Source organism: Ranitomeya imitator, chromosome 5 (genome assembly GCF_032444005.1).
Source record: "Ranitomeya imitator isolate aRanImi1 chromosome 5, aRanImi1.pri, whole genome shotgun sequence".
Lineage (NCBI taxonomy): Eukaryota > Metazoa > Chordata > Amphibia > Anura > Dendrobatidae > Ranitomeya > Ranitomeya imitator.
In genome coordinates this window covers 506,092,392-506,119,299 of record NC_091286.1, presented here as the reverse complement: position 1 = coordinate 506,119,299, position 26,908 = coordinate 506,092,392, and the positions used below count along the sequence as shown (strand labels likewise).

Below are 26,908 nucleotides of genomic sequence, written 5' to 3'. Positions count from 1 at the left end.
ACCAGTGCGCTCCCTATAGTGGTGGTTACAGGAAGCCTCCATGGATTATTAATGAGTTATATACCAGTGCGCTCCCTATAGTGGTGGTTACAGGAAGCCTCCATGGATTATTAATGAGTTATATACCGGTGCGCTCCCTATAGTGGTGGTTACAGGAAGCCTCCATGGATTATTAATGAGTTATATACCAGTGCGCTCCCTATAGTGGTGGTTTCAGGAAGCCTCCATGGATTATTAATGAGTTATATACCAGTGCGCTCCCTATAGTGGTGGTTACAGGAAGCCTCCATGGATTATTAATGAGTTATATACCAGTGCGCTCCCTATAGTGGTGGTTACAGGAAGCCTCCATGGATTATTAATGAGTTATATACCAGTGCGCTCCCTATAGTGGTGGTTACAGGAAGCCTCCATGGATTATTAATGAGTTATATACCGGTGTGCTCCCTATAGTGGTGGTTACAGGAAGCCTCCATGGATTATTAATGAGTTATATACCAGTGCGCTCCCTATAGTGGTGGTTACAGGAAGCCTCCATGGATTATTAATGAGTTATATACCGGTGCGCTCCCTATAGTGGTGGTTACAGGAAGCCTCCATGGATTATTAATGAGTTATATACCAGTGCGCTCCCTATAGTGGTGGTGGTTACAGGAAGCCTCCATGGATTATTAATGAGTTATATACCGGTGTGCTCCCTATAGTGGTGGTTACAGGAAGCCTCCATGGATTATTAAAGAGTTATATACCGGTGCGCTCCCTATAGTGGTGGTGGTTACAGGAAGCCTCCATGGATTATTTACCAGTGCACTCCCTATAGTGGTGGTTACAGGAAGCCTCCATGGATTATTAATGAGTTATATACCGGTGCGCTCCCTATAGTGGTGATCAAAACAGAATTTTAGACCTAAAGACAAAGTCCAAGCAATCACACCATGCCCCTGAGGAAGCTATAATGGCCATTTACAAGTATTTTTATACATATTAGTCCAAAAAAGGAATCAAGAACACATTCACTATATAGGTACACCAAAAAGCCCAACAGATATATTAACAAGTCCACAGAATGTTTACGTTCAAAAATTGAAACTTTATTAACAATAAATAGAATAAAATGTATTTTTTTTTTACATCATAATACAACAAGATGCCTCCAATCCAATAACCGGTACTGAATGCGTTGCAGGTGTTTAGCCATATGACGTATATCCTATAGCTAAACCGGAGCACAGTGGGTTTTCCTCAGCAACCTATTAGAGCATAAATATACATCTTTAGCTATAGGATATACGTCATATGACAATATGAAAATGTTCTTTATATTGATCTTTAATATTATCATTGGCTAAACACCTGCAACGCATTCAGTACCGGTTATTGGATTGGAGGCATCTTGTTGTATTATGATGTGGAAAAATACATTTGATTCTATTTATTGTTAATAAATTTTCAATTTTTGAACGGAAACATTCTGTGGCCTTGTTAATATATCTGTTGGGCTTTTTGGTGTACCATTTACAAGTATGTGTGGATCTTGTATCTGATCTACCCAGACATTAGGCCACTGTGACTATTAGAGGACCACTATATTACAAGACACCGCACCGCTCCACACTGATCCAAAACTCATCCACAGATCTTTCCCTGGGACCACAATCTTTTTCATCATCCTAAGTGCTCTTCAGATGACTGTGATAATAAATCCAATGTCAGATCACAATGCATGGAGTAGCCGCACATCTCCTGACCCGAGCGAGACAGATTCATAGAAAGTGGATCAGATGTGTGGCCAGTCCATGCATTGCGACCAATTATCAGACATCTGAAGGACCCCTAATGAAGACTCATTATTCAGCTTGGGATATTCTTCTAGCCATGTGCACTTGATGTTAAAGGGAACCTGTCATCTGATTCATGTTGCCCAAACCATGGGCAACATGAGTCAGATCCTGGATGAGCGATTGCAGCCAGGTATGTATTTACATATATCATATGGAACGCCAGGGCGGTGCTTTAAACATCCAGCGCCCATAGAGACTAGACTAGTCCACCTCGGCCGTCGCTTCCTGGTGCTGCTGTAGGTAAGTGACAGGACTCGTGCTCATGGGGAGAAACCTGTGAAAACCCTCTAGAAGAGAGGGGTCCTTAAAAGTATAAATATACCAGGGTGCATTTGTGGGGTGTTATCCGTGCTGCTTGCGGCTTGGACAGCATGAATCAGAAGACAGGATTGCTTTGATATAGCTGCTCCAGTATCCCACCACCTTTAAAATATAACGGGAGCCTCTGTTATCTACAGAATAAGAACCAAAACATGAGGGTTCTGCACCATCAGCAATCCCTTCGGGAAGATTTACTTGCCATAATTACAAGGATACAATTTCACAAAACAAACTTTAGAATTTCAGCAGCATAGCCCGAGAAGAAAAAGAAGCTTTGAAGGCGAAACCTAGGTCAGGCTCTGCAAGGCATGCTGCCAAAAACTAAAATCTTTCATTAAGTCTGGCACTGTGCACGCCAGTTTTAATGAAGGCACTACTGGAGGGATTAAGAGGGGCATGCTTTATGAATTAGGGGCATTGCATTTTACTCCTGCTGCTCCTCTAAACTGTTTTAGCTTTTCAAATCCACCATATGGTTCTGGAGATCTAGACCTCTTTATGTACTGCTAATTTTTAGGATCCTTTCAAAGGGGATTTGGCCCTCAGATGCTTGGGCAGCGCGGCCCTCAGATTCTCGGCCCTCAGATTCTCGGGCGGCGCGGCCCTCAGATTCTCGGGCGGCGCGGCCCTCAGATTCTCGGGCGGCGTGGCCCTCAGATTCTCGGCCCTCAGATTCTCGGGCGGCGCGGCCCTCAGATTCTCGGGCGGCGCGGCCCTCAGATTCTCGGGTGGCGTGGCCCTCAGATTCTCGGGTGGCGTGGCCCTCAGATCCTCGGGTGGCGTGGCCCTCAGATCCTCGGGCAGCGTGTCCCTCAGATTCTCGGGTGGCGTTAAATAAAAAAGGTCAAGATCACTGAAACCCTATGGCAGATTTTGAAACTACACACAATTTGAACACTAAGGAGCAGTGGGAATAACGTAAGAGCAAAAAGTGGGAAAATTGGACCTAGAGACAGCTCGAAGTAAATAAAAAATTAAAACCTCTGACGGTGTTCACAACCCTTAGGCCAAGTTCAAACAACTGTGTAAAAAAATCAAATCATCAGAGTTTCATCCAGAAAACGCAGACGATTTTTTTTTTCCTAGTTGTCATCCGAGTGAAATTCATTTTTTGACAGCATGAGCTAGTAAGACCCAGTATAAGACCATTTACAGTTTCCTATATTACAGAATTGCAATGTATCTGTAAAATAAACAAAAAAATCCATCGAATGCTGGACTGTGGCTCCATATGGTATTGTATTTATCATATGCAATCATAAACTTGAGTTTTTTTTTTACTTGTTTGACACTGCATAAGAGTGAGTAAATAAGACACAATATGTTAAAACTATAAAAGAATTGTATATATATATTAAAAAAAAAGTAAATATTATACCTACTAACCGGTTAAAACAAATATGTCAGCAAATTTATGGTATGTAATCAGAGAGCAGAATGATATAGGGGTAGAGAGCCCAATTCCAGCGATGTGTCAGTTACTGGTCTGTGGGTTTTGTTTCAATAAAATCAGTGTTTTCTCACTACAGGACTAAAGGTACCGTCACACTAAGCGACGCTGCAGCGATACCGACAACGATCCGGATTGCTGCAGCGTCGCTGTTTGGTCGCTGGAGAGCTGTCACACAGACAGCTCTCCAGCGACCAACGATGCTGGTAACCAGGGTAAACATCGGGTTACTAAGCGCAGGGCCACGCTTAGTAACCCGATGTTTACCCTGGTTACCATCGCTAAAGTAAAAAAAAAAACAACCACTACATACTTACCTTCCTCTGTCTGACGCCGATTCAGCGATGTATTCGCTGGTAACCAGGGTAAACATCGGGTTACTAAGCGCAGGGCCGGCTGCCCGGCGCTCACAGCCAGAGCAGAGAAGCAGAGCGCCGGGCAGCCGGCCCTGCGCTTAGTAACCCGATGTTTACCCTGGTTACCAGCGAAGACATCGCTGAATCGGCGTCACACACGCCGATTCAGCGATGTCAGCGGGAGAGCCAGCGACGAAATAAAGTTCTGGCCTTTCTTCCCCGACCAGCGACATCACAGCAGGGGCCTGATCGCTGCTGCCTGTCACACTGGACGATATCGCTAGCGAGGACGCTGCAACGTCACGGATCGCTAGCGATATCGTCTAGTGTGACGGGGCCTTAAGTGTCTGGTGCCTTGTAGTCCTCCTGCTCTGTGTAAACGAGCCCCCAACGTTAATTAGCAGCTTTCTGCCACTTTACAGTGTACACAGAAAGCAACCAATCAGTGGTGTGGGCGGGGTTATACGGGCTCAGCAATCTGAGCTCTGCTGGATAAGCAGCAAATAAATTAGTGATTTCAGCAAAACTGCAGCAACTGGCGCAAATGATATCACTGGAATAAGGGTCTCTGCCCCTAAATTATGCTGCTCTCAGGTGGGGTAGCAAAAATCTGGTCACAGATTCACTTTAGGAAACTAAAGTGTGAAAGAAATCATTTGATAAGTTCTCATTTCTACAACCTACCTGGGTTTGATTTACAGTTGGCATCAATGAATGCAGCGGGATAATAATAAACTGATCTGTAAAAAATAATTCAGAATATTATCCAGATGACTTGCCCTGATGCATTCCTTTTAGCTCATAGATCCGACATACAGACTTACCAGACTGAAACATGACCTGTGACATCAGTAAGTCATTTAGAGTGCTGATATTATCCCAGCCTGGAAGGAAAACCAAGATGGCACCTTCCTGAAACCACAAAACAAACCAATGTGAACTCAAATCTTTATACAATATGAATGATCTGGATTAAAGCAATCAACGATGGATAATACTTAAAGGGAACCTGTCAGCAGGATTGTGCACAGTAACCTACACACAGTGTCAGGTCGGCGCCGTTATACTGATTTCAATGACACCTTAGTTGATTAAATCCGTCTTGTGGTTGTTGTTTAATCTTTATATTCAGTTTTAAGTTAATGACATGCTCGTGCTCCGGGGCGGCCTGTGGGGGTCTTCATGTGGGGCTCTGATTAGGTATTCACCAGTGTGGCTTCTGACAGGTCACTGATCCCTCACTGACCTGCTCCCTAGTTTACAGAATCAATATTGTATAATATATATACATATACACAGCACCAACTAACCAAATTACATGCCGATCATGCTGGAGGTGTTTTTTTCTTTCTTCAATATATAGAATATTCATTATGTAAAATAGGGGGTAGGTCCCTGAGGGATCAGTGACCTGTCAGAAGCCACACATATGAGTAGCTAAGCAGAGCACCACATGAAGACCCCCACAGGCCGCCCCGAAGTACGAGCATATCATTAAACTGAAAATAAAGACGGATTTCATCAAGGTATCATTTTATTCAGTATAACAGCGCCGAGCTGACAGTGTCTGTAGGTTACTGAACATCTCCAAGATCCTATCCCAATATGTAGTAGGTGTAATAATATTAGCAAATACCTCCAATTAGAAATGTAGTAGTTTTTATGACCCACTATGTCAGTATCGCCATGTGCAGGGCATTGCAGTAGTTTAGATATCCATAGTTATGACCATTAGCAACTATATGAGTGGTCGTAACCATGGATACTTAAGGTCCAACAATGCCCTGCACATGAGGAAAGAAACATAGCAAATCAGAAATATTATATTACATTTCTAATTGGAGGCATTTGCTAATATTATTAGTAGTTATGGGTGAACCCCTGGATGGTCGGGTCCGGCCGAACATTCAAAAAGAAAAAGTAGGGGTCAGCTACCAGAACAGTACCCAAATATCCATTGTTTGCTATGCTGTCATCTGCATGACAGCACGGCAAACACTGCCTCTGATCGGCAGTAAGATTATTACCAGTGTTCATAGAACTGCGGTTCCCACATTGTCAGATGACAAGGTGAGCCATCAGCTGTGACTGGCAGTAAAAGGTTTACCTACAATCACAGAAGCGTCAGCGGATAAGAGAGTACTACTCCCATTAGCCTACACCTGCTGCCACTAATAACAGCGAGAGCAAGAGCAACTGATGGGAGCATTCATCAGCCTGCACCAGGGCTATAATTAAATCTAAAAAATGACGTGAAATCTTTCTATTTTAGATAACCAGCATGGCAAAACTAATACCTGCAGGTTGCAAACCTCAGCTGTCAGCTTTATCATGGCTGGTTATCAAGAATAGAGGGGTCGGTCCCCATGCCATGCGTTTTAATTATTTAAATAATTTAAAAAAAAAACTGTGTGGGACCCCCCCCATTTTAGTCAACCCACCAAGCTAAAGCAGACAGCTGGGGTCTGGTATTCTCAGTCTGGTAAGTGGACATGGACATTGGCCTCCCCCCCAGTCTTAAAATAGCAGCCTGCAGTCACCCCAGCCAAGTCACATCCTTTAGATGCGCTAATCCTGGTGCTTTGCCCGGCTCCTCCCACTTGTCCTGTGGCGGTGGCAAGTGGTGTTCATATTTGTTGGGTTGATATCATCTTTGTATTTTCAGGTGACATCAAGCCCAGCAAATAGTAATGGAGAGGTGTCTAAAAGACACTTCTCCATTACTAACCACATAGTTATATTGTCAATAAAAAACACAGAATAAAGTCCTTTATTTAAAATAAAAACAAATTTATTTAAAAATAACAAATACACTTATACTCACCTTAGGCCAATTCCATTGGAGCCCTGGTCCCCTGTAAAAAAAAAAAAAAAAAAAAAAAAGAAAAGAAAACAATATCCCTCACCTGTCCGAAATGCTGTCCCACGCCATGATTCATGTCTGTGATAATTAGTTTTCAACCTGGACAGTACCAGCATCAGTGAAGAGACGCCATCGAGGTTATCGCAGGCCACCGAGGCTGCGTTCCCAGCTCACTTCAGTGTGAGCCAGGCCAATGAACTGAAGTGATCTCAGTGAGATCACCACTAGCACCGTGAGAAATTTCTTACGGTGAACTCACTGAGCTCAGCATCTTGAAACTTTATCTCACGGTGCTACCGTTGATTTAACTGATGTCATTGTAGTTCATCGGCCCACCTCATACTGAAGTGAGCTGGGAACACAGCCTCTGTGACCTGTAGTAACCTCGATGAAGTTACCGCTAGTCACTGACATTGCGCTCGCAGCAGCTCCACCATCCAGGTTGAAAACCAATTACTGCAGACATGGATAACGGCGTTGGACAGTATGTTGGACAGGTGAGGGATATTGTACTTTTATTTTTGTTTTGTTTTTGTTTTGTTTTTTACAAGAGACCAGGGTTTCAATGGAATGAGCATAAGGCGAGTATAACTGTTTGTTATTTTTAAATTCTACAAAATTTTAAAATCTTTATAACGCGGTGTATTTTTATTTCACAACAAGGACTTTAATCTGGGTGTTTTTTATTTACAATATAAGTATAGGATTAGTAACAGATAGGTATCTTATAGACACCTCTCCATTACTAAATGCTGGGCTTCAAGTAACCTGAAAATACAAAGGTGACATCAAGCCCACAAATATGAACCCCACTTGCTGCCGCCACAGGGCAGGTGGGAAGAGACAGGGAAAGCGCCAGAATTGGCGCATCTAAAGACCCTGCCTCCACCAGATTGGCAACTTTTTGTGTACACTGTCCATAGGCAGAAAGCCGCCAATCAGTGATGTAAGAGGGTAATACAGAGCTCAGTATTTAGAGAACTGGGAGATATTCAGCAGATAATAAAGTTTGAAATTAAAGCTGCAGCAACCAGTAAAGTAAGTGAGACATCAGTGGAATCAGGGTCTTTGCCCCTACATTCTGCTGGTCTCAGATAGGGTAGCAAAAACCTGCTGACAGATTCCCTTAATATACAAAAACTCTCGCCTACGCATTCTATTTGCATCAATCATATAAAGTCATGCTCTATGTCATACGTTCCTGGCAGTGGAGGGGTAAATATATTTTCAGTGCTGATTGTTTTAAAGATATAAGAAGAAAAAAATCTATAGTGAATGATGACCAAAATAAGAATATGATTTTCACTTTATTCTTTTGCATCAAAACAGATCTTACCTCTCCCTTCAAAACAATATATCTGATGAGCTCCACAATCAGGTCAAGGTTAACCTTTTCCTCATCCATACATTGCACGGCGCGTATCGTGCTTTCAGAATATCTACAGGAAATTAGAAAGTCAATTGTCAACTGGAACGCATTTATATTCATTCTGATAAAAAGCACATGAACTCCTTAAAGAGGCTCTCTGGGGAGATAAAGTATTTAATGGACATGCCTTCATGATCTATAAAGCTAACATAGCGCTGACTGCAATCCCGAAAGTTCCCGCTACTGATTGTGACAGTGGTTCTGCTCTCCCCCTCTCTGTTAGGACGTTACGTCACAGACCAGGGTGCACAGCCTGCTCCTGGCTTCTTTTTGGGGGGGTTTCACTTGTGGTTTGACCCCTTCAGTGTGAAGTCAGTTTCCCCTTCATGACCAAGCCAAATTTTAAAATTCTGACCAGTGTCACTTTATAAGGTAATAATTCCGGAATGAGTCAACCGATCCCACCGATTTTGAGATTGTTTTTCATGACATATTGTACTTCATTATAGTGGTAAAATTTTGCAATTTTCAAACTTTTAATTTTATGCCCTTAAACCAGAGAGATATAGTAAAGACCAAAAGTTTAGACACACCTTCTCATTTAAAGATTTTTCTGTATTTTCATGACTATGCAAATTGTACATTCACACTGAAGGCATCAAAACTATGAATTAACACATGTAGAATTATATACTTAACAAAAAAGTGTGAAACAACTGAAATTATGTCTTATATTCTAGGTTCTTCAAATTAGCCACCTTTTGCTTTGATGACTGCTTTGCAGACTCTTGGCATTCTCTTGTTGAGCTTCAAGAGGTAGTCACCGGGAATGGTTTTCACTTCACAGGTTAAATAAGTGGGATTTCTTAGCTTATAAATGGGGTTGGGACCATCAGTTGTGTTGAGCAGAAGTCTGGTGGATACACAACTGATAGTCCTACTGAATAGACTGTTAGAATTTATATTATGGCAAGAAAAAAGCAGCTAAGTAAAGAAAAATGAGTGGCCATCGTTACTTTAAGAAAGGTCAGCCATTCTGAAAAACTGGGAAAACTTTGAAAGTGTCCCCAAGTGAAGTGGCAAAAACCATCAAGTGCTACACAGAAACTGGCTCACATGGGGACAGCCCCAGGAAAGGAAGACCAAGAGTCACCTCTGCTTCTGAGGATAAGTTTATCCGAGTCATCAGCCTCAGAAATCGCAGGTTAACAGCAGCTCAGATTAGAGACCAGGTCAATGCCACACAGAGTTCTAGCAGCAGACACATCTCTACAACAACTGTTAAGAAAAGACTTTGTGCAGCAGGCCTCCATGGTAAAATAGCTGCTAGGAAACCACTGCTAAGGACAGGCAACAAGCAGTAGAGACTTGTTTGGGCTAAAGAACACAAGGAATGGACATTAGACCAGTGGAAATCTGTGCTTTGGTCTGATGAGTCCAAATTTTAGATCTTTGGTTCCAATCACGGTGTCTTTGTGCGACGCAGAAAAGGTGAACGGATGGACTCCACATTTAAACCTATAGTGTTACAGTCCAGGTACTCATATTTATGTTTCTAGGACTATACAGCATGATGGAAGCAACAAAATTTGAAAAAGTTATAAACTTTATTTAAAACAATAATATCATGTCATCAATAAATATGTGAGAGTCACAAAAAGCAGACAAAAACAGAAGACAAAAAAACAACCAAAGCAGCAAACTGCAGGGTAAAACCTACACCACACTGAGTTATATACTACGTGACTGGGCAATATACTACGTGGCTCTGCTATATACTGTGTGGCTGGGCAATATACTATGTGGCTGGGCAATACGTGACTGGGCAATATACTACGTGGCTGGCCAATATACTACGTGACTGGGCAATATACTACGTGACTGGGCAATATACTACGTGGCTGGGCAATATATTACGTGGGCTGTGCTATATACTATGTGACTGGGCAATACACTACGTGACTGGGCAATATACTACGTGACTGGGCAATATACTACGTGGCTGGGCTATACACTACGTGACTGGGCAATATACTACGTGGCTGGGCAATATACTACGTGGCTGGGCAATATACTACGTGGGCTGGGCAATATACTACGTGGGCTGGGCAATATACTACGTGGGCTGGGCAATATACTACGTGGGCTGGGCAATATACTACGTAGCTGGGCAATATACTACGTAGCTGGGCAATATACTACGCAGCTGGGCAATATACTACGTGACTGGGCAATATACTACGTGGCTGGGCAATATACTACGTGACTGGGCAATATACTACGTGGGCTGGGCAATATACTACGTGGGCTGGGCAATATAGTTGGGGACACACAGGGTTAATAGCAGCGGTAACAGAGTGCGTTACACCGCGGGCCGTTACAGCTGCCATTAACCCTGTGTGAGCGGTGAGTGGAGGGGATTACGGAGCGGGCGCCGGGCAGTGAGTGCAGGGGAGTAACTAATCGGACTGTGCCCGTCGCTGATTGGTCCCGGCAGCCATAACATCGGACGCCATGTCGCGTTTGGAGAACCCTTGGTGCGTCTAAACAGGGAAACTGCTCAAAAGTAACACCATTTTGGAAACTAGACCCCTCAGGGAACTTATCTAGAAGTGTGGTGAGCACCTTGAACCCCACGTGCTTCACAGAAATGTATTATGTTGAGCTGTAAAAAATAAAATCCCATTTTTACCACAATGGTAACAGGAGAAAATGCACCACACAATTTGTTGTGCAATTTCTCCTGAGTATGCAGATACCCAATATGTGGAGGAAAACTACTGTTTGGGCGCACAGCAGAGCTTAGATTGGAAAGAGCACCATTTGACTTTTTGAATGCAAAATTTGCTGGAATCATTAGTATACGCCATGTTGAGTTTGGAGAGTCCCTGATGTTCATAAAGAATTGAAACCTCCCACAAGTGACACTTTTTTAGAACCTAGATAAGGCAGTTTTATTCTTCGCGTCAGTTTGATTACAGCAATACCACATTTATATAGTTGTTTTATGTTTTAGTGCTTTTACACAATAAAAACTATTTTATAGAAAAAATATATATTTTTGAATCGCTTTATTCTGAGAGCTCTAATTATTTTTCCACTGATTGAGCTGTATGGCGGCTTGTTTTTTGTGGGACAAGATGATATTTTCAGAGATACCATTTGTATTCAGTTCAGTCTTTTTTTATCGTGTTTTATTCCACTTTTTGTTCAGCAGTATGATAAAAAATAAATAAAGAAGCAAAAAACTATGCTTTAACTGTGTTCACTAAAGAGACTAACTAGTGGGACAGCTTTACAGGTCAGGTGGTACCAGATACAGCAATACCAAATGTGTATTTTTTTTCACATAAATAAAATGCATATATGTATTGGATTCAGTTTTTTGTGAGTTTTTAAAATATTTTTACAATTTTTATTTGCTTTTTTACATTGTCCCAGGATGAGACACCAACTTCACACTGACAAGTCACTGATCTAATACAATGCAATGCATTGCAGCATTAGATGAGCGTCTGTCATGCAGGAAGGAGGCGTGCTCTGATGATGAGCCAACAGGCCACCTTTTGGCTCGGGGTCACCATGGAGACCATCAGCATAATGCGATCGCATCACTTTGTGCCGATGGGAGCTTCCTCCCTCTGTGATGCCCCGTGATGTCGCTGTCACTATTGACAGCGGCATCACAGGGGTTAAACATCCATGATCGGTGCTAGCATCAATCGTGGGCGCTGCTGCAGGGCATCAGCTCTCATACAGAGCAGACACCCACATTTGATCGCGGTGGGAGCCCACGCAGTCATGGCGTCGCATACATACCGTATATACTTGAGTGTAAGCCGACCCGAGTTTTAGCCGAGACCCCTTATTTTGCCACAAAAAACTGGGAAAACTTATTGACTCAAGTATAAGCCTAGGGTGGGAAATGCAGCAGCTACTGATAAATTTCAAAAATAAAAATAGATACCAATAAAAAGTAAAATTAATTGAGACATCAGTAAGTTAAAAGTTTTTGACTATCAATATTGAATGAGCCCCATATAATGCTCCATACAGTTCATCATGGGCCCCATAAGATGCTCCATACAAAAGATATGCCCCATATAATGCAGGACAAAGGTTAATAATGGCCCCATAAGATGCTCCATATAAAAATATGCCCCATATAATGCTGCACAAAGGTTAATGATGGCCCCATAAGATGCTCCATATAAAAATATGCCCCATATAATGCTGCACAAAGGTTAATGATGGCCCCATAAGATGCTCCATATAAAAATATGCCCCATATAATGCTGCACAAAGGTTAATGATGGACCCATAAGATGCTCTATAGAATAAATATGCCCAATATGCTGCTCCATAAAGGTTGATGGCCCCATAAGATGCTCCATAGAATAATAATATGCCCCATATGCTGCTGTGATTAAAAAAAAACAAAATAACATACTCACCTCTCGTCGTTGGGGGCCAGGTGCCGGTGTCCTGAGCAGGTGGGGACACCGGCGCGCTATGGGGGCCAGGTGCCGGTGTCGCCGCTGGCTCAGGCCCCCAGCACTTGCGGTATTCACCTGTTCTTGTTCCACCGCCGCGCGCCGCAGTGTCTTACGCATTCTCTGGCTGTGACTGTTCAGGCAGAGGGCACGCACTTAACACATCATTGCGCCCTCTGACCTGAACGTTACAGCCAGAGGACGCGGAAGACCGAGCCCGGCAGTGGAACGGGGACAGGTGAATATCGCATGGCTCACCCTACCCTGTCATAGTCACCCTCCTGGCGTGGTCTCTGCAAGTCCCTGCTTCTCCCATGGTCTTTGGCGCTGACAGCTTGTTCCTGTGTTCAGTGGTCACATGGCACCGCTCATTAAAGTAATGAATATGTGCTCCACCCCTTTGGAAGTGGAGTCGCGTGCATATTCATTACTTTAATGAGCGGTACCACATGATCGCTGAACACAGGACGAACTGCCGGCACTGGAGACCATCTGAGAAGCAGGGACGTGCAGAGACCACGCCAAGAGGGGGTGAGTATGATGTGACAGCCGCCACTCCTGCTGCTTCCCCTCCCCCACCGACCCACTGGGACAATGACTCGAGTATAAGCCGAGGGGCACTTTCAGCCTAAAAGCCTAAAAAAATGGGCTGAAAATCTCAGCTTATACTCGAGTATATGCGGTATGTCAGTTTGTAAGAACGCAGCTACCTTGGCACCGTATATATATATATATATATGGTGCATGTCGTGAAAGGGTTAAATTTTTATATTATTTTTAAATAAAAGGAGTAATTCTCACAATATACCCCTTTCATCACTATGGTTACTAAAACCATAGTAGCCCTCATTGATGATGTGTAATTTTTCTGATTCTGACCAGTGTAGGGGTTAACATTGGTGTGGTGCAGATTATAGGAATGTGTAAGACCAAGAAGAATGGATAGCAAACAGACAATGACTAGTCCACACAGCGCAGCGGAATCTGGAATATTCTACAGCCTTTGGCTTCAGCAACAGCACTTTAGAAAGAAGCTCTCACTCACTTTCCTTCAAGTCGCCTTAAAAATTCTGGAAGGCGTTCCATGTAGATTTGTTCCTTTTCAGCTTTTTCAGGGCGAGTGTTACGTCCCTGCATAAAACGTCTATTTGTTTTTGGCTTCCAATCTTCATCGTTGGGGGAATATCTAATAAAAATAGACAAATTACAGGTTGTTTTTCATAAGGGCAACAAATATCAGCTATATTTTGAATACTTAAAACCAATTGTGAATATGTTCTTGTTTTTTCATTTGTTGTGCAGCCCGTGTTGCTGTCCAGGAAACGCCGCTGCCTTCCTATATTCAAATGTAGTCGCATCTTTCAGACATTAATACATTTGAGCAATATGGCGCCAGAAGTGTGCGTCAGTCTCGGCCCCGATGTGCAGCAGTACGAGGTCATCACACTGCCACCAGGGCCAGGGCCGCACAGGCAGAGGAGATGTCAGGTACTAGTAAGGCCTCTTTCACACTTCCGTCTTTGAGCTCCAGTCGAAATCCGTCGATTTTTGAAAATAGGGATTTTTGTGTACTCACCGTAAAATCCTTTTCTCCGAGCCCTTCATTGGGGAACACAGACCATGGGTGTATGCTGCTGCCACCAGGAGGCTGACACTAAGTAATACAAAGAAAGTTAGCTCCTCCCCTGCAGTATACACCCTCCTGCTGGCCCCCAGCTAACCAGTTCAGTGCAAAAGCAGTAGGAGATCAATTAGAACATATAAGTGTATAGCATTTCACAATATATAGGAGAGTATAACATATCAAATGATAAAAACAAGTACAAACTAATAATAGGGAGGGAGCTGTGTCCCCCAATGAAGGGCTCGGAGAAAAGGATTTTACGGTGAGTACACAAAAATCCCTATTTCTCCTTCGCCTCATTGGGGGACACAGACCATGGGACGTCCCAAAGCAGTCCCTGGGTGGGGACAACATCAGATCAGGCCGTGTAACCGCTACTGACAAGTGCGCCACCGCGGCCTGCAAAGTCCACCTGCCCAGACTCACATCTGTGGAAGTGTGTGAATTATAGTGCTGCAAGAATGCCTGCGGACTGGAGGAATTCGTAAGCTTGCGGTCGTGCTTCCGACGTCTGGAGCCTAGAGCCCTCAGACAGGGAGATAGGCTGACATCTAGCACGGAAGGACTCCTGGATGGTGAAAAGAATCCACCAGGCTAACATGGCCGATGAAACGGTTAAACACTTCCTGTGACCGTCAGGAAGCCTACTTACCATCGAGAAGCCCAAGTAAAGAGTCCAACCTTCGGAAGGACGCCGTCCTCGATACGTACCCGCTCGGAGCACTTACTTCTTCCAGATTATGGAGAACCCCTTCCTTCTTATGGACTGAAGCCGAAGGAGATGAGAGGACGATGCTCCTGCAACAGTGGGAATACAAAACCAACTTGGCAACGAGGGAAGGGTATGGCTTGAGGGCAACCTTGCTTTGATGGGAATAAGAAAAAGAGACTGAAAGAAAACAGAGCGGTGAGCTCTGAACACTCATCCGGATGACAAGAACGCAGAGAAAAAAGGGGAGTGACCTTCCCTGATAGTAAAGTCTTTCTGGATCGAAAAAGGAGTCTACTGTAAAATCCCCAGGACCATTAAGGTCCCACAGATCTAACGGTACGCAGTAGGGAAGAACTACAGGTGAAGGCTCCCTGCGAGAAAGACCATATTTCCAGTTTTGTCGAACTAAGAAGGAAAAATACTAGCACCGCAAGTGAGAAAACCTGACATGGTCAGTGCGGGTCTCCCGGGATCACTGGGGCCCTTTCTGCTTCCAAAAGGACCTTAGACGTAGTGGAAGAGGGGTTATGGAAATTGGTACCATGGAAGAACCGAGCATGCACTGCGATGGTCTCTGATCTCGAGGCCAACCCATGAACTGGAGTACATTGGCGTTCAGCTTGGACGCCATCCGACCTACAACTGGAGTACTCCAGTGAAGGCAGATCTGAAGGAAGACTTCCGAGTGAAGTTCCCACTCACTTGAGGAGAAACCCTGACGGCTGAATATGTCAGCCGCCCAGTGTTCTACTCCAGGGATATGTACTGTTGAGATCACTGAATGATAGATCTCGGCCCATCAGAGAGTGCGAGGTACCTCGACCATGGCGCTTGACTGTGGGTACCTGCTAGATGATTGACATATGGTACAGCCGTGGCATTATCCAATTGAAGACGGATGGTTGATCCATCTAAAGGCAGTGGACCTGCTGTAGGAATAGCCGTACCGTTCAGATGTCCAGAGAAATGATCGGGAGAAGAAGACTGGCATCGGTATTCCCTAATAACCATTGGACCAGGAGAAGGCTCTGGATGAGGATGGAGCTTAGAGACTAACTTTGAAAGCCTGACTCACTTGCTGAAAACGAAAGATACTTCTTCCATTGTCGACTTTTTCCTCAGAACCCTCCTAGCGAATTGAATGAACCGAGGGAATGAGTGATCAAGTGCACAAGCTCCCTGTTGAAGGGCCACGACCTTGACTCGAGAGAGAATCAACATCCTTCTTGTGCAGGATCATCCTCAAAGAGGATCTGCTGGGCTGGGAATGAGGAAAAAACTTGTCTAAGTTTAGCTGCTAGCCCAAGTGAGAGGGTATTGCAAGTGATATAGACGACTCAACGTAGTCCTTGAAGAGCGGCTAGAAAGTCGACCAAGTAGGGCAGGACGACCATGCTTCTAGGATGCAAGAAGCACATGACCACCGCTATGACCCTTGCGACCACTCTGGTGCGGTAGCCAGGCCGAAGGGCAAGATCGTGACTTGAAAATGCTGTTCGCGAATGGAAAGGCGAAGAGATTATTGTAGAGGGGAAAAAATAGGCATGTGAGGGTAAGAATCCCGAATGTCGATGGCTGAGCGGAGGAACTCCATCTGAAAAAGGAGGACCCTGTGAAAGGTTGTTAGAAGTTTGAGGTCCAGGAAAGATCTTACTTTTCGTTGCCTCCTTTTTGAAACCAAGATTCCTTAGATCTAGACTGTCCTGGACAACGCTTCCACTGCTGGATGGGCCTGTAGAAAAGACACGATCCCTTGTTAGTCTCCCGCTCAGAAGATTTGATTTGAATCGAAGTAGTTAAGGTCTCTGACCAGGAGACTATTGGTCAAGCAACCCATGTGGTGGAGAGCGCTGAACCCGAAACCACAAGACGGAACGCATCAGATTTGCTATCCGACCGTCTGTGGTATTTTAAGTGATGATACATCGGGCGGAGATACTGGTAGGTATACCACAAGAAATTCTACCCGATTAGTCTGCCAAGTGGCAAAAAGCGGGGCTGCAACCAGCAGGTCTCTTGCCATCGTCGTGCAGAGTAGAAAATTAGGAACCCTCGATCCATCATCCTCTTAACAGGGACGTGGAGAGGGATCGTCCGCTTTCTTGCATCATCCGCTAAATAGTGGTGATACAAAGGGGGGTGCTCGGACGCCAAAAATATGTGCCTCTGTACATCCCCAGAGTTGAGGTCCCCGGGTGGACAGGGCAGGTTGTCTGGCTTTAGGCCTGGATGCAGAAGAGGATACATGGAGGCGACACTGCATGTGTTCGTGTGTTGAAGATGTGGGGGGGGGAAATCGGTGCCTTTTAAAGGACCCGTCGCCCATAAAAAACAGACCAGGTATGGCAACCTACTTAGAGGCTTCTGTCCAGTGAATCACTCGTCAATTTGTTGATGGTATAAATAGGAGAGTCCCTCTTTTGCTGAAGCTCTGGCAATCCAAGGCAATATGCAATCCATATTCAGCGTTGTTCTCAACAAATCATAGGGGAGAGATCAGGAAGTGAAAACTTCCGTTTTCTAGACGCCAGTACGATTTCCTAGAACACTTGTGGCCCCTGCTAGCCGACGGCTCCCATGTAGGAGAGGGACCATGTATATCGGTCCTGCGAGCACTCCGAGCCACAGAGGGTTCACAGAGGGATTCCATCTCTTGTCAGAGAAACCATGGGTTGTGGTTAGGGGATGAGCGGCGGAAGGCTCCAGAGCTCAGTTAGGGTGACCAGCCTCGGATTGATGATGTGCTCTTGAGACCAGTAAATACTGGTCATGCACCTTTAAGACTAGGGAATACTGGTCGTGTGCCTTTAAGACCAGGGAATACTGGTCATGCGCCTTTAAGACCGGGGCATACTGGTCATGTGCCTTTAAGACCGGGGTATACTGGTCATGTGCCTTTAAGACCAGGCCATACTGGTCATGTGCTTTTACGACCAGGGCATACTGGTCATGTGCCCTTAAGACCAGGGGATATTGGTCACGTGCCTTTAAGACCAGGGCATACTGGTCATGTGCCTTTAAGACCAGGGCATACTGGTCATGTGCCTTTAAGACCAGGGCATACTGGCCATGTGCCTTTAAGACCAGGGCATACTGGTCATGTGCCTTTAAGACCAGGGCATACTGGTCATGTGCCCTTAAAACCAGGGCATACTGGTCATGTGCCTTTAAAACCAGGGCCTACTGGTCACGTGCCCTTAAGACCAGGGAATACTAGTCACGTGCCTTTAAGACCAGGAATACTGGTCACGTGCCTTTAAGACCAGGAATACTGGTCATGCGCCTTTAAGACCAGGAATACTGGTCATGCGCCTTTAAGACCAGGAATACTGGTCATGTGCCTTTAAGACTGGGGCATTTTTCAAAGATTATGAAGGTGAAGCCCCTTGAGGGGAGCCAGGTACTCTGGGAAGAGCCGGGATCGGCGGAGGGCTCCTGAGCTCATTTGAACTAAGTACTCTGTGGAAGGTGACCGGCTCCTGGCTGGTCATGACTTAAAGAACAGAGAATGCTGGTAATGTGCCCCTTTATAAAAACTAGGGAACCTTTAAGACCAGGGGATGCTGGTCATGTGTTAAAGCCAGGGAAAGCTGGACATGTACCTATAAGGGGCATGTGTCTTTAAGGCCAGGGAAGACAACCAGAGATTGCAGGTGTTAAGTATTAAAAAAGAGGGAACGCTAGTCCCTTTATGCTGCCGGGGTGCGTGCGGGGGAGGGGTGCGGAGGGAGGATTCTCCTCACCGAGAATCTGAGTCCCCCGTCTGGAATAGCGCTGTGTTCAGCGCTGAGTACCGCCGGTGCGATGCAGCAGCCACTTCCGGATGAGCTCGTGTCCGGAAATGGCAGGAGGATGAAGATGGCCGCCGAGAATAGAGCTCTCGTCCTGAATGAGAGGCGCCTGATTAGGGGGGCGGAGCCTGAAGAGTTCCGGGTTGCGGCCTACACAAACCCGAAGCCGGGGGCTAAATTTTTTAAGCCAGCCGGCGCCGAACGAGGGAATAAACCGCCAGATGTGCAGAGCCCTCCAACCGCTCGAGTCCCAGCACTTACCCCAGTATGCAGCTTTGTTCAGCAGGTCAGAGGTAGAGAAAAGATCCTGTGCTGTTGCTGCTGTTTGGACGGTGCAGGGGTAAGAAAAGTCCTCAATCCATCGTTCCTTTAGCAGGGAGGTGGAGAGGAACCTTCCGCCTCCGTGTACCATCCACTCTTAATAGTGGTGGTGCAGTGGGGGCTGCTTGGACGCCACGCTGAAAGGTGCCTCTGTACAGCCGAGGGTAAAACCTGGTGGACAGGGCTGCATGTCCGGCAATAGGCCTGGCTGCAGAAGAGGATACTGGAGGTGACACTCCAGTGCTCGTCTGATAAGGGAGGGGGGAGATCGGTGCCCTTGAAGGGGCCCGTCGCCCCTAGAATCAGCTCAGGCAGTGGCTTCCCACGTCGCAGGAGAGGATACGGAGAGGTGAAACTCCCGTGCTCGCCTGTTGTTGGTTCGGGGGAGATCGGAACATGAAAGAATCCATTGCCCCCTTCGTCCGTTGTAAAAGGTTAAAGTAAAAAGAGTTCTTTGGGTCTGAATAGCAGACCCGTCCGTGTGCCTCCTACGGACACTAAGCAAGAACTGGTTAGCTGGGGGCCAGCAGGAGGATGTATACTGCAGGGGAGGAGCTAACTTTCTTTGTATTACTTAGTGTCAGCCTCCTATTGGCAGCAGCATACACCCATGGTCTGTGTCCCCCAATGAGGCGAAGGAGAAAACAGGATCCAGCAAATTTTTCTGAGGATCCCGTTTTTTCCCATAGACTTGTATTAGCGACGGATTGTGATGGATAGCCATCCGTTTCATCCGTCGTGCACTGGATCCGTCGGAAAATTGCTGTCCGTTGGGCAGAGAAAACGTTCAGAGGATCACCGTCCGTCGTTGGCTATAATGGAAGCCTATGGGCGCAGGATCCATCACCGACTATCAAAAGCAGGAATCCAGCGATGGGTTCAGTCTTTTGAAACTGAGCATGCGTGGAAGAATTTCCAGTCAGGGAAATTCTCTCTCGCTCGCTCTCTCTCTCTCTCTTTTTACTATTGATGCTGCCTATGCAGCATCAATAGTAACAAGATATAATGTCAAAAATAAAAAAACCTGCAATATTCTTACCTTCCGGCATCCCGCGCAGCGTTACCGATGCCCCCGGCAGCTAGCGTTCCCATGGATGCACTGCGAAATGACCCGATGACGTCACGGTCTCGCGAGACCGCACGTCATCAGAGGTCATTGCACGCAAGGCATTACTGGGAACGCCAGCTGCCGGTAGCATCGCGAGCATCGGTACAGCTGCGCGGGACGCCGGAAGGTAAGAATATTGCGATTTTTCATTTTTTTAAAATTATTTTTAACCTGGGTTGTGTTGTGTATGCGTTTTCGCAGCGGAAAACCACTGCAAAGACGCATACGCAACATGTGCACATAGCTTCGACGGGTAAGTCAGAAAAACGGGCCCAGTGCAACCGTTTTTTACAATCTGCACAGGATCCGTCATTTCAACTTTTTGACGGATCCTGTGCAGATTGTAAAAACGGAAGTGTGAAAGAGGCCCAAGCGACCCACGGAGGAGCTGAATATGAAAGGTGCTTTAATTTTAGAGGAGGGTGCAAAGTAGGGAAGGGTTGGGTTTACTGCTAGGGCACATAAAAGGGCAATGAAGGAAATTCTGGGGTACATTATAGGGCAATTGGCGGATTGTGAAAGGGTGCATAGAATAGCAAGGGGGAGAGGGGACAATATGCAGATAGGCATTGTAAGGGAGACATGGAAAGGAGCAATTTGGGGTGAAATCATGGAGAGAAGTAATATGTGCGTTTATGTCAATTAGAGTGGACATCACTTACTTCACCATTTCGAATACATCCTCCAAGAGATACTCCTTTACAGGGAATGTTAATCCAGGGATGTGCAGCATAGGACAGTTGTCTGTATGGAGAAGACTCAATTAATATTTTTCCCAGCTAACTATTTTTTTTTCCAATGAAAATATCTAATGACATGAAAAGCAATTCACAACAAATATGTGATGTCAACAAAATCAACTGTGAATCTGAAAAGTTCTTTTAACCTTAACCCCTTCATGACACACCCTATTTTGACCTTAATGACCTGGCAATTTTTTGCAATTCTGACCAGTGTCCCTTTATGAGGTAATAACTCAGGAAAATGTCTTTTCGTGACATATTGGGATTCATGTTAGTGGTAAATTTAGGTCGATAATTCTTGCATTTATTCGTGAAAAAAATGGAAATTTGGTGAAAATTTTGCAATTCTCAAATTTTGAATTTTTATTCTGTTAAACCAGAGAGTTATGCGACACAAAATAGTTAATAAATAACATTTCCCACATGTCTGCTTTACATCAGCACAATTTTGGAAACAATTTTTTTTTTTTTGCTAGGAAGTTATATGGGTTAAAATTTGACCAGCGATTTCTCATTTTTACAACAAAATTTACAAAACCATTTTTTTAGGGACCACCTCACATTTGAAGTCAGTTTGAGCGGTCTATATGGATGAAAATACCCAAAAGTGACACCATTCTAACAACTGCACCCCTCAAGGTGCTCAAAACCACATTCAAGAAGTTTATTAACCCTTCAGGTGTTTCACAGCAGCAGAAGCAACATGGAAGGAAAAAAATGAACATTTAACATTTTAGTCCCAAAAATGACCTTTTTTATTTTCCCAAGGGTAAAAGGAGAAAGTGGACCCCAAAAGTTGTTGTACAATTTGTCCCGAGTATGCCGATACCCCATATGTGGGGGGGAACCACTGTTTGGGCGCACGACAGGGCTCGGAAGGGAAGGCGCGCCATTTTACTTTTTGAATTAAAAATTGGCTCTAATTTTTAGCGGACACCATGTCGCGTTTGGAGAGCCCCTGTGTGCCTAAAGATTGGAGCTCCCGCACAAGTGACCTCATTTTGGAAACTAGACCCCCCAAGGAACTTATCTAGATACATAGAAAGCACTTTAAACCTCCAGATGCTTCACAAATTGATCCGTAAAAATGAAAAAGCACTTTTTTTTTTTTTCACAAAAAAGTTATTTTAGCCTCAACGTTTTCATTTTCACATGGGCAACAGGATAAAATGGAACCTAAAATTTGTTGGGCAATTTCTCCTGAGTACACAGATACCTCACATGTGGGGGTAAACCCGTTTGGGCACACGGCAAGGCTCGGAAGGGAAGGAGCGCGATTTGACTTTTTGAATGGAAAATTAGCTCCAATCGTTAGCGGACACCATGTTGCGTTTGGAGAGCCCGTGTGTGCCTAAACATTGGAGCTCCCCCACAAGTGACCCCATTTTGGAAACTAGACCTCCCAAGGAACTAATCTAGATGTGTGGTGAGCACTTTGAACCCCCAAGTGCTTCACAGAAGTTTATAACGCAGAGCCGTGAAAATAAATCATTTTTTTTTCCTCAAAAGAATGATTTTTTAGCCCGCAATTTTTTATTTTCACAAGGGTACCAGGAGATATTGGACCAAAAAGTTGTTGTCCAGTTTGTCCCGAGTACGTTAATACCCCATATGTGTGGTGGGTAAACCACTGTTTGGGCACACGTCGGGGCTCGGAAGGGAAGTAGTAACGTTTTGAAATACAGACTTTGATGGAATGGTCTGGGGGAGTCACGTTGGAGAGCCCCTGATGTGCCTAAACAGTAGAAACCCCCCACAGGTGACCCCATTTTGGAAACTAGACCCCCCCACAAGGAACTTAACTAAATGTGTGGTGAGCACTTTGAACCCCCAAATGCTTCACAGAAGTTTATAACGCAGAGCCGTGAAAATAAATCATTTTTCTTTCCTCAAAAATTGATTTTTTTAGCCGCAATTATTTATTTTCACAAGGGTAACAGGAGAAATTGGACCCCAAAAGTTGTTGTCCAGTTTGTCCTGAGTATGCTGGTACCCCATATGTGGGGGTAAACCACTGTTTGGGCACACGTCGAGGCTCGGAAGGGAGGGAGCACCATTTGACTTTTTGAACGCAACATTGGCTGGAATCAATGGTGGCGCCATGGTGCGTTTGGAGACCCCCTGATGTGCCTAAACAGTGGAAACCCCTCAATTCTATCTCCAACACACCCCTAACCACAGCCCTAACCCCAACACACCCTTAACCCTAATCCCATCTCTAACCATGACCCTAATCACAACCCTAACCCCATCACACCCCTAACCACAACACACCCTAACCCTAATCCCAACCCTAACCCCAACACACCCCTAACCACAAGCCTAACCCTAACCTCAACACACCCCTAACCCTAATCGTAACCCCAATTCCAACCCTAACCCTAATTCCAACCCTAACCCTGAGGCTATGTGCCCACGTTGTGGATTTGTGTGCGGATTTTTCCGCACTGTTTTTGAAAAATCCGCAGGTAAAACGCACTGCATTTTACCTGCAGATTTCCTGTGTTTTTGTGCGGATTTCACATGCGGATTCCTATACAGGAACAGGTGTAAAACGCTGCGGAATCCACACAAAGAATTGACATGCTATGGAAAATACCGCGCTGTATTTTCCACACCATGGGCACAGCGGATTTGGTTTTCCATAGGTTTCCATGGTACTGTAAAAATGATGGAACACTGCTACGAATCCGCACAGAAATCTCCAGGTATCCAAAATATTCACTCACATATAACAGAGTAATGCACTGGGGCGTGGAGGTAGGGGAATAAACCAAAATAGAGAAGGACAGGGAATTACTACACATACAAACCAAGCAACAGTTACAGATAACTCCTCCAACTCTCCTTCTCATATTTCCTCCTCTCCCTCCATTAGCCATGCAGCAAATGCGAGCTCTGACAAAGATCTGTAACAGAGCCCAGATTATAAAGGAGAAAGGAGTGGCTATCTGAGCTCAGCTGTGAGCACAGGGATTTTCAATATGGCCGATTAACCCATTTTGCTAGAAAGAATAAACATACTTAAAATGAAGGAGAAGTGCGTCTTCTCAGCGCCGGATTAGAAGCAATCGGATGCTGCAGTCTTCTAGCTCCACACTGTCGCGGTAACCCCGTGACACCTTGTAATTCCATGTGACAGAATCTGCTCCTCACGGCTCCCTTCTGTCTGGGCCATCACATTATACACCAGTGATCAGCTCCCCTCTGCAAGGAACAGCCAGTTTCCTTATAATAGTAGGGGGCAAGGCCTGCTCCAGGCTGTTCCTAGCTGCCCGCCCCCCGATATCTGTCTCTATTCAGTCTGATAATAAGGGACATGACCTGCTCCAGGCTGTTCCTAACTGCCCGCCTTGATATCGGTCTCTTCAGTCTGATAAGGAGCGTGGTGGGGGTGTGGCCTGCTCCAGGCTGTTCCTAGCTGCCCGCCCCTGATATCTGTCTCTACTCAGCCTGATAAGGGGCGTGATGGGGGTGTGGCCTTCCTAGCTGCCCGCCCGATATCTGTCTCTATTCAGTCTGATAATGAGGGCCGTGATAGGGGCGTGGCCTGCTCCAGGCTGTTCCTAGCTGCCAATCCAATAATAGATGCCTTTAGTCTGATAAGGGGTGTGCATCCATACCTTGTGCCATATTGTGCACCCATACCCAATGCCATATTGTGCACACATGGCACACTGGCTCGGTTTTCATTATTTTACACTAGTTTTCATCAGCACATACACCGAAAGGATTTATGAAAATGTGATAGAATAAACCATATGCCTTACACTGCAGAATGTAATTATAATGAGACAATGTAAAAGACGTGTGAATCATTGTCAGTCCTTTCTACAAGGAAAGTATAGAACTGTACATACTATATACCAAAAACAGTGATATTACCGTAATGCAAATGGTTAACTGACCAAAATACCGAGAAAACTTTTCTGCATTCAACGTGGCGCTCATCAGTATGACTTTCAGATCTGGACGACAACTCAGAAGATCTTTTACAATTGCCATCAGCATATCAGATTGTAAGTTTCTCTCGTGGACTTCATCTAATATAATATGGCTGACTTTGCTCAATAGCCTGAAAGATAAAAATGTCTGTATAGTGCTTAAAGGATCTTCTATCACCATCTGGAAAACCCATTAGGCATCAGCAGAGAAAAAGAGTAAAACCTATTACTTTGTGATATACATACCCAGGAATAAAAACATCTCTAATTTAGCTCTTGAAGACAGTAGCTGGCTGGAATCTATATGCAGGACGTTGTGTACAATTCATAAAATGTATGAAGTGTATGCTCTTGTGCACTTACACACAGGGATGGCATGCTGATCAGAAACACGCTAGCCCGAACTAGACATCACACTCTAGCAGACTAGCTCTTTAGAAGCAGTCATGTCCTCCTCCAGGAAGATTTACAAGCTGGTATGTCCCTTTCCTTTAACTGGGCTGCATATTACACAGTAACTATTAAGGTCTAAGGGGTATCGTTTCTCCTTGTGGAGAGTGACATACCATCTCTAGCTTGTCAAGGTAAGGTGGCTTATTCGCCATGCAACGCTCCTCTGGGAAATTAAATATGCAAATTGCCTCTTCTGAGAAAAAGAGGACTTAAACTCTATAGCGCCACCTATTGGAAGTAGCGATCCTACAAGTCACAATCAACTCTTTAACGAGTCGTGCAATATGACTAAAGGTACTGTCACACTTAGCGACGCTGCAGCGATACCGACAACGATCCGGATCGCTGCAGCGTCGCTGTTTGGTCGCTGGAGAGCTGTCACACAGACTGCTCTCCAGCGACCAACTATGCCGGTAACCAGGGTAAACATCGGGCAACTAAGCGCAGGGCCACTCTTAGTAACCCGATGTTTACCCTGGTTACCATCCTAAAAGTAAAAAAAACAAACACTACATACTTACCTACCGCTGTCTGTCTTCCAGCGCTGTGCTCTGCACTCCTCCTGTACTGTGTGTGAGCACAGCGGCAGGAAAGCAGAGCGGTGACGTCACCGCTCTGCTTTCCGGCTGACCGACGCTCACAGCCAGTACAGGAGGAGAGCAGAGCACAGCGCTGGAGGACAGACGGCTGTAGGTAAGTATGTAGTGTTTGTTTTTTTTACTTTTAGGAAGGTAACCAGGGTAAACATCGGGTTACTAAGCGCGACCCTGCGCTTAGTTACCCGATGTTTACCCTGGTTACCAGTGAAGACATCGCTGAATCGGTGTCACACACGCCGATCCAGCGATGTCTGCGGGGAGTCCAGCGACCAAATAAAGTTCTGGACTTTCTTCCCCGACCAGCGACAGCACAGCAGGGGCCTGATCGCTGCTGCCTGTCACACTGGACGATATCGCTAGCGAGGACGCTGCAACGTCACGGATCGCTAGCGATATCGTCTAGTGTGACGGTACCTTTAGGATTAAAGCCAAATCAGTATCTCAATTCGTGGACACGGTGTTTCGGGCTGTTGACGAGGGCCAACAGCCCGAAACACCGTGTCTGCGAATTGAGATACTGATTTGGCTTTAATCCTAAGGCTTCTTTCACACTAGCGTCGGAATCTCCCCGTCGCAATGCGTCGGGCAGAAATTCCGACGCTAGCGTTTGCTGCATTGCACAATGGGTGCAGCGGATGCATTTTTCCGGCGCATCCGCTGCCCCATTGTAAGGTGCGGGGAGGTGGGGGCGGAGTTCCGGCCGCGCATGCACGGTCGGAAAAAGCGGTCCGTCAGGAGAAAAAAAAACGTTACATGTAGCGTTTTTTTCTCCCGACGGTCCGCCAAAGCACGACGCATCCGTCGCAAGACGGATGCGAAGTGTGGTAATCCGTCGCAAATGCGTCGTCAATAGAAGTCTATGGGGAAAAAACGCATCCTGCAAGCACTTTTGCAGGATGCGTTTTTTCTGCAAAACGACG

At 45.3% G+C, this 26,908-nt stretch overlaps 1 protein-coding gene across 1 annotated transcript in view; it reads right to left on the bottom strand.

Annotated features, from left to right (window-relative positions):
• Positions 1-26,908, bottom strand: part of DHX36 (DEAH-box helicase 36) — a 101,050-nt gene that overhangs the window by 21,871 nt on the left and 52,271 nt on the right. Inside the window, exons 8-13 of the mRNA XM_069727464.1 lie at positions 24,901-25,067; positions 20,912-20,993; positions 13,739-13,879; positions 8,168-8,270; positions 4,793-4,880; positions 4,653-4,708 (exon numbers count right to left, since the gene is read on the bottom strand). Coding sequence (XP_069583565.1) covers positions 4,653-4,708; positions 4,793-4,880; positions 8,168-8,270; positions 13,739-13,879; positions 20,912-20,993; positions 24,901-25,067 — 637 coding nt within the window. The remainder of the gene's footprint in view (positions 1-4,652; positions 4,709-4,792; positions 4,881-8,167; positions 8,271-13,738; positions 13,880-20,911; positions 20,994-24,900; positions 25,068-26,908) is intronic.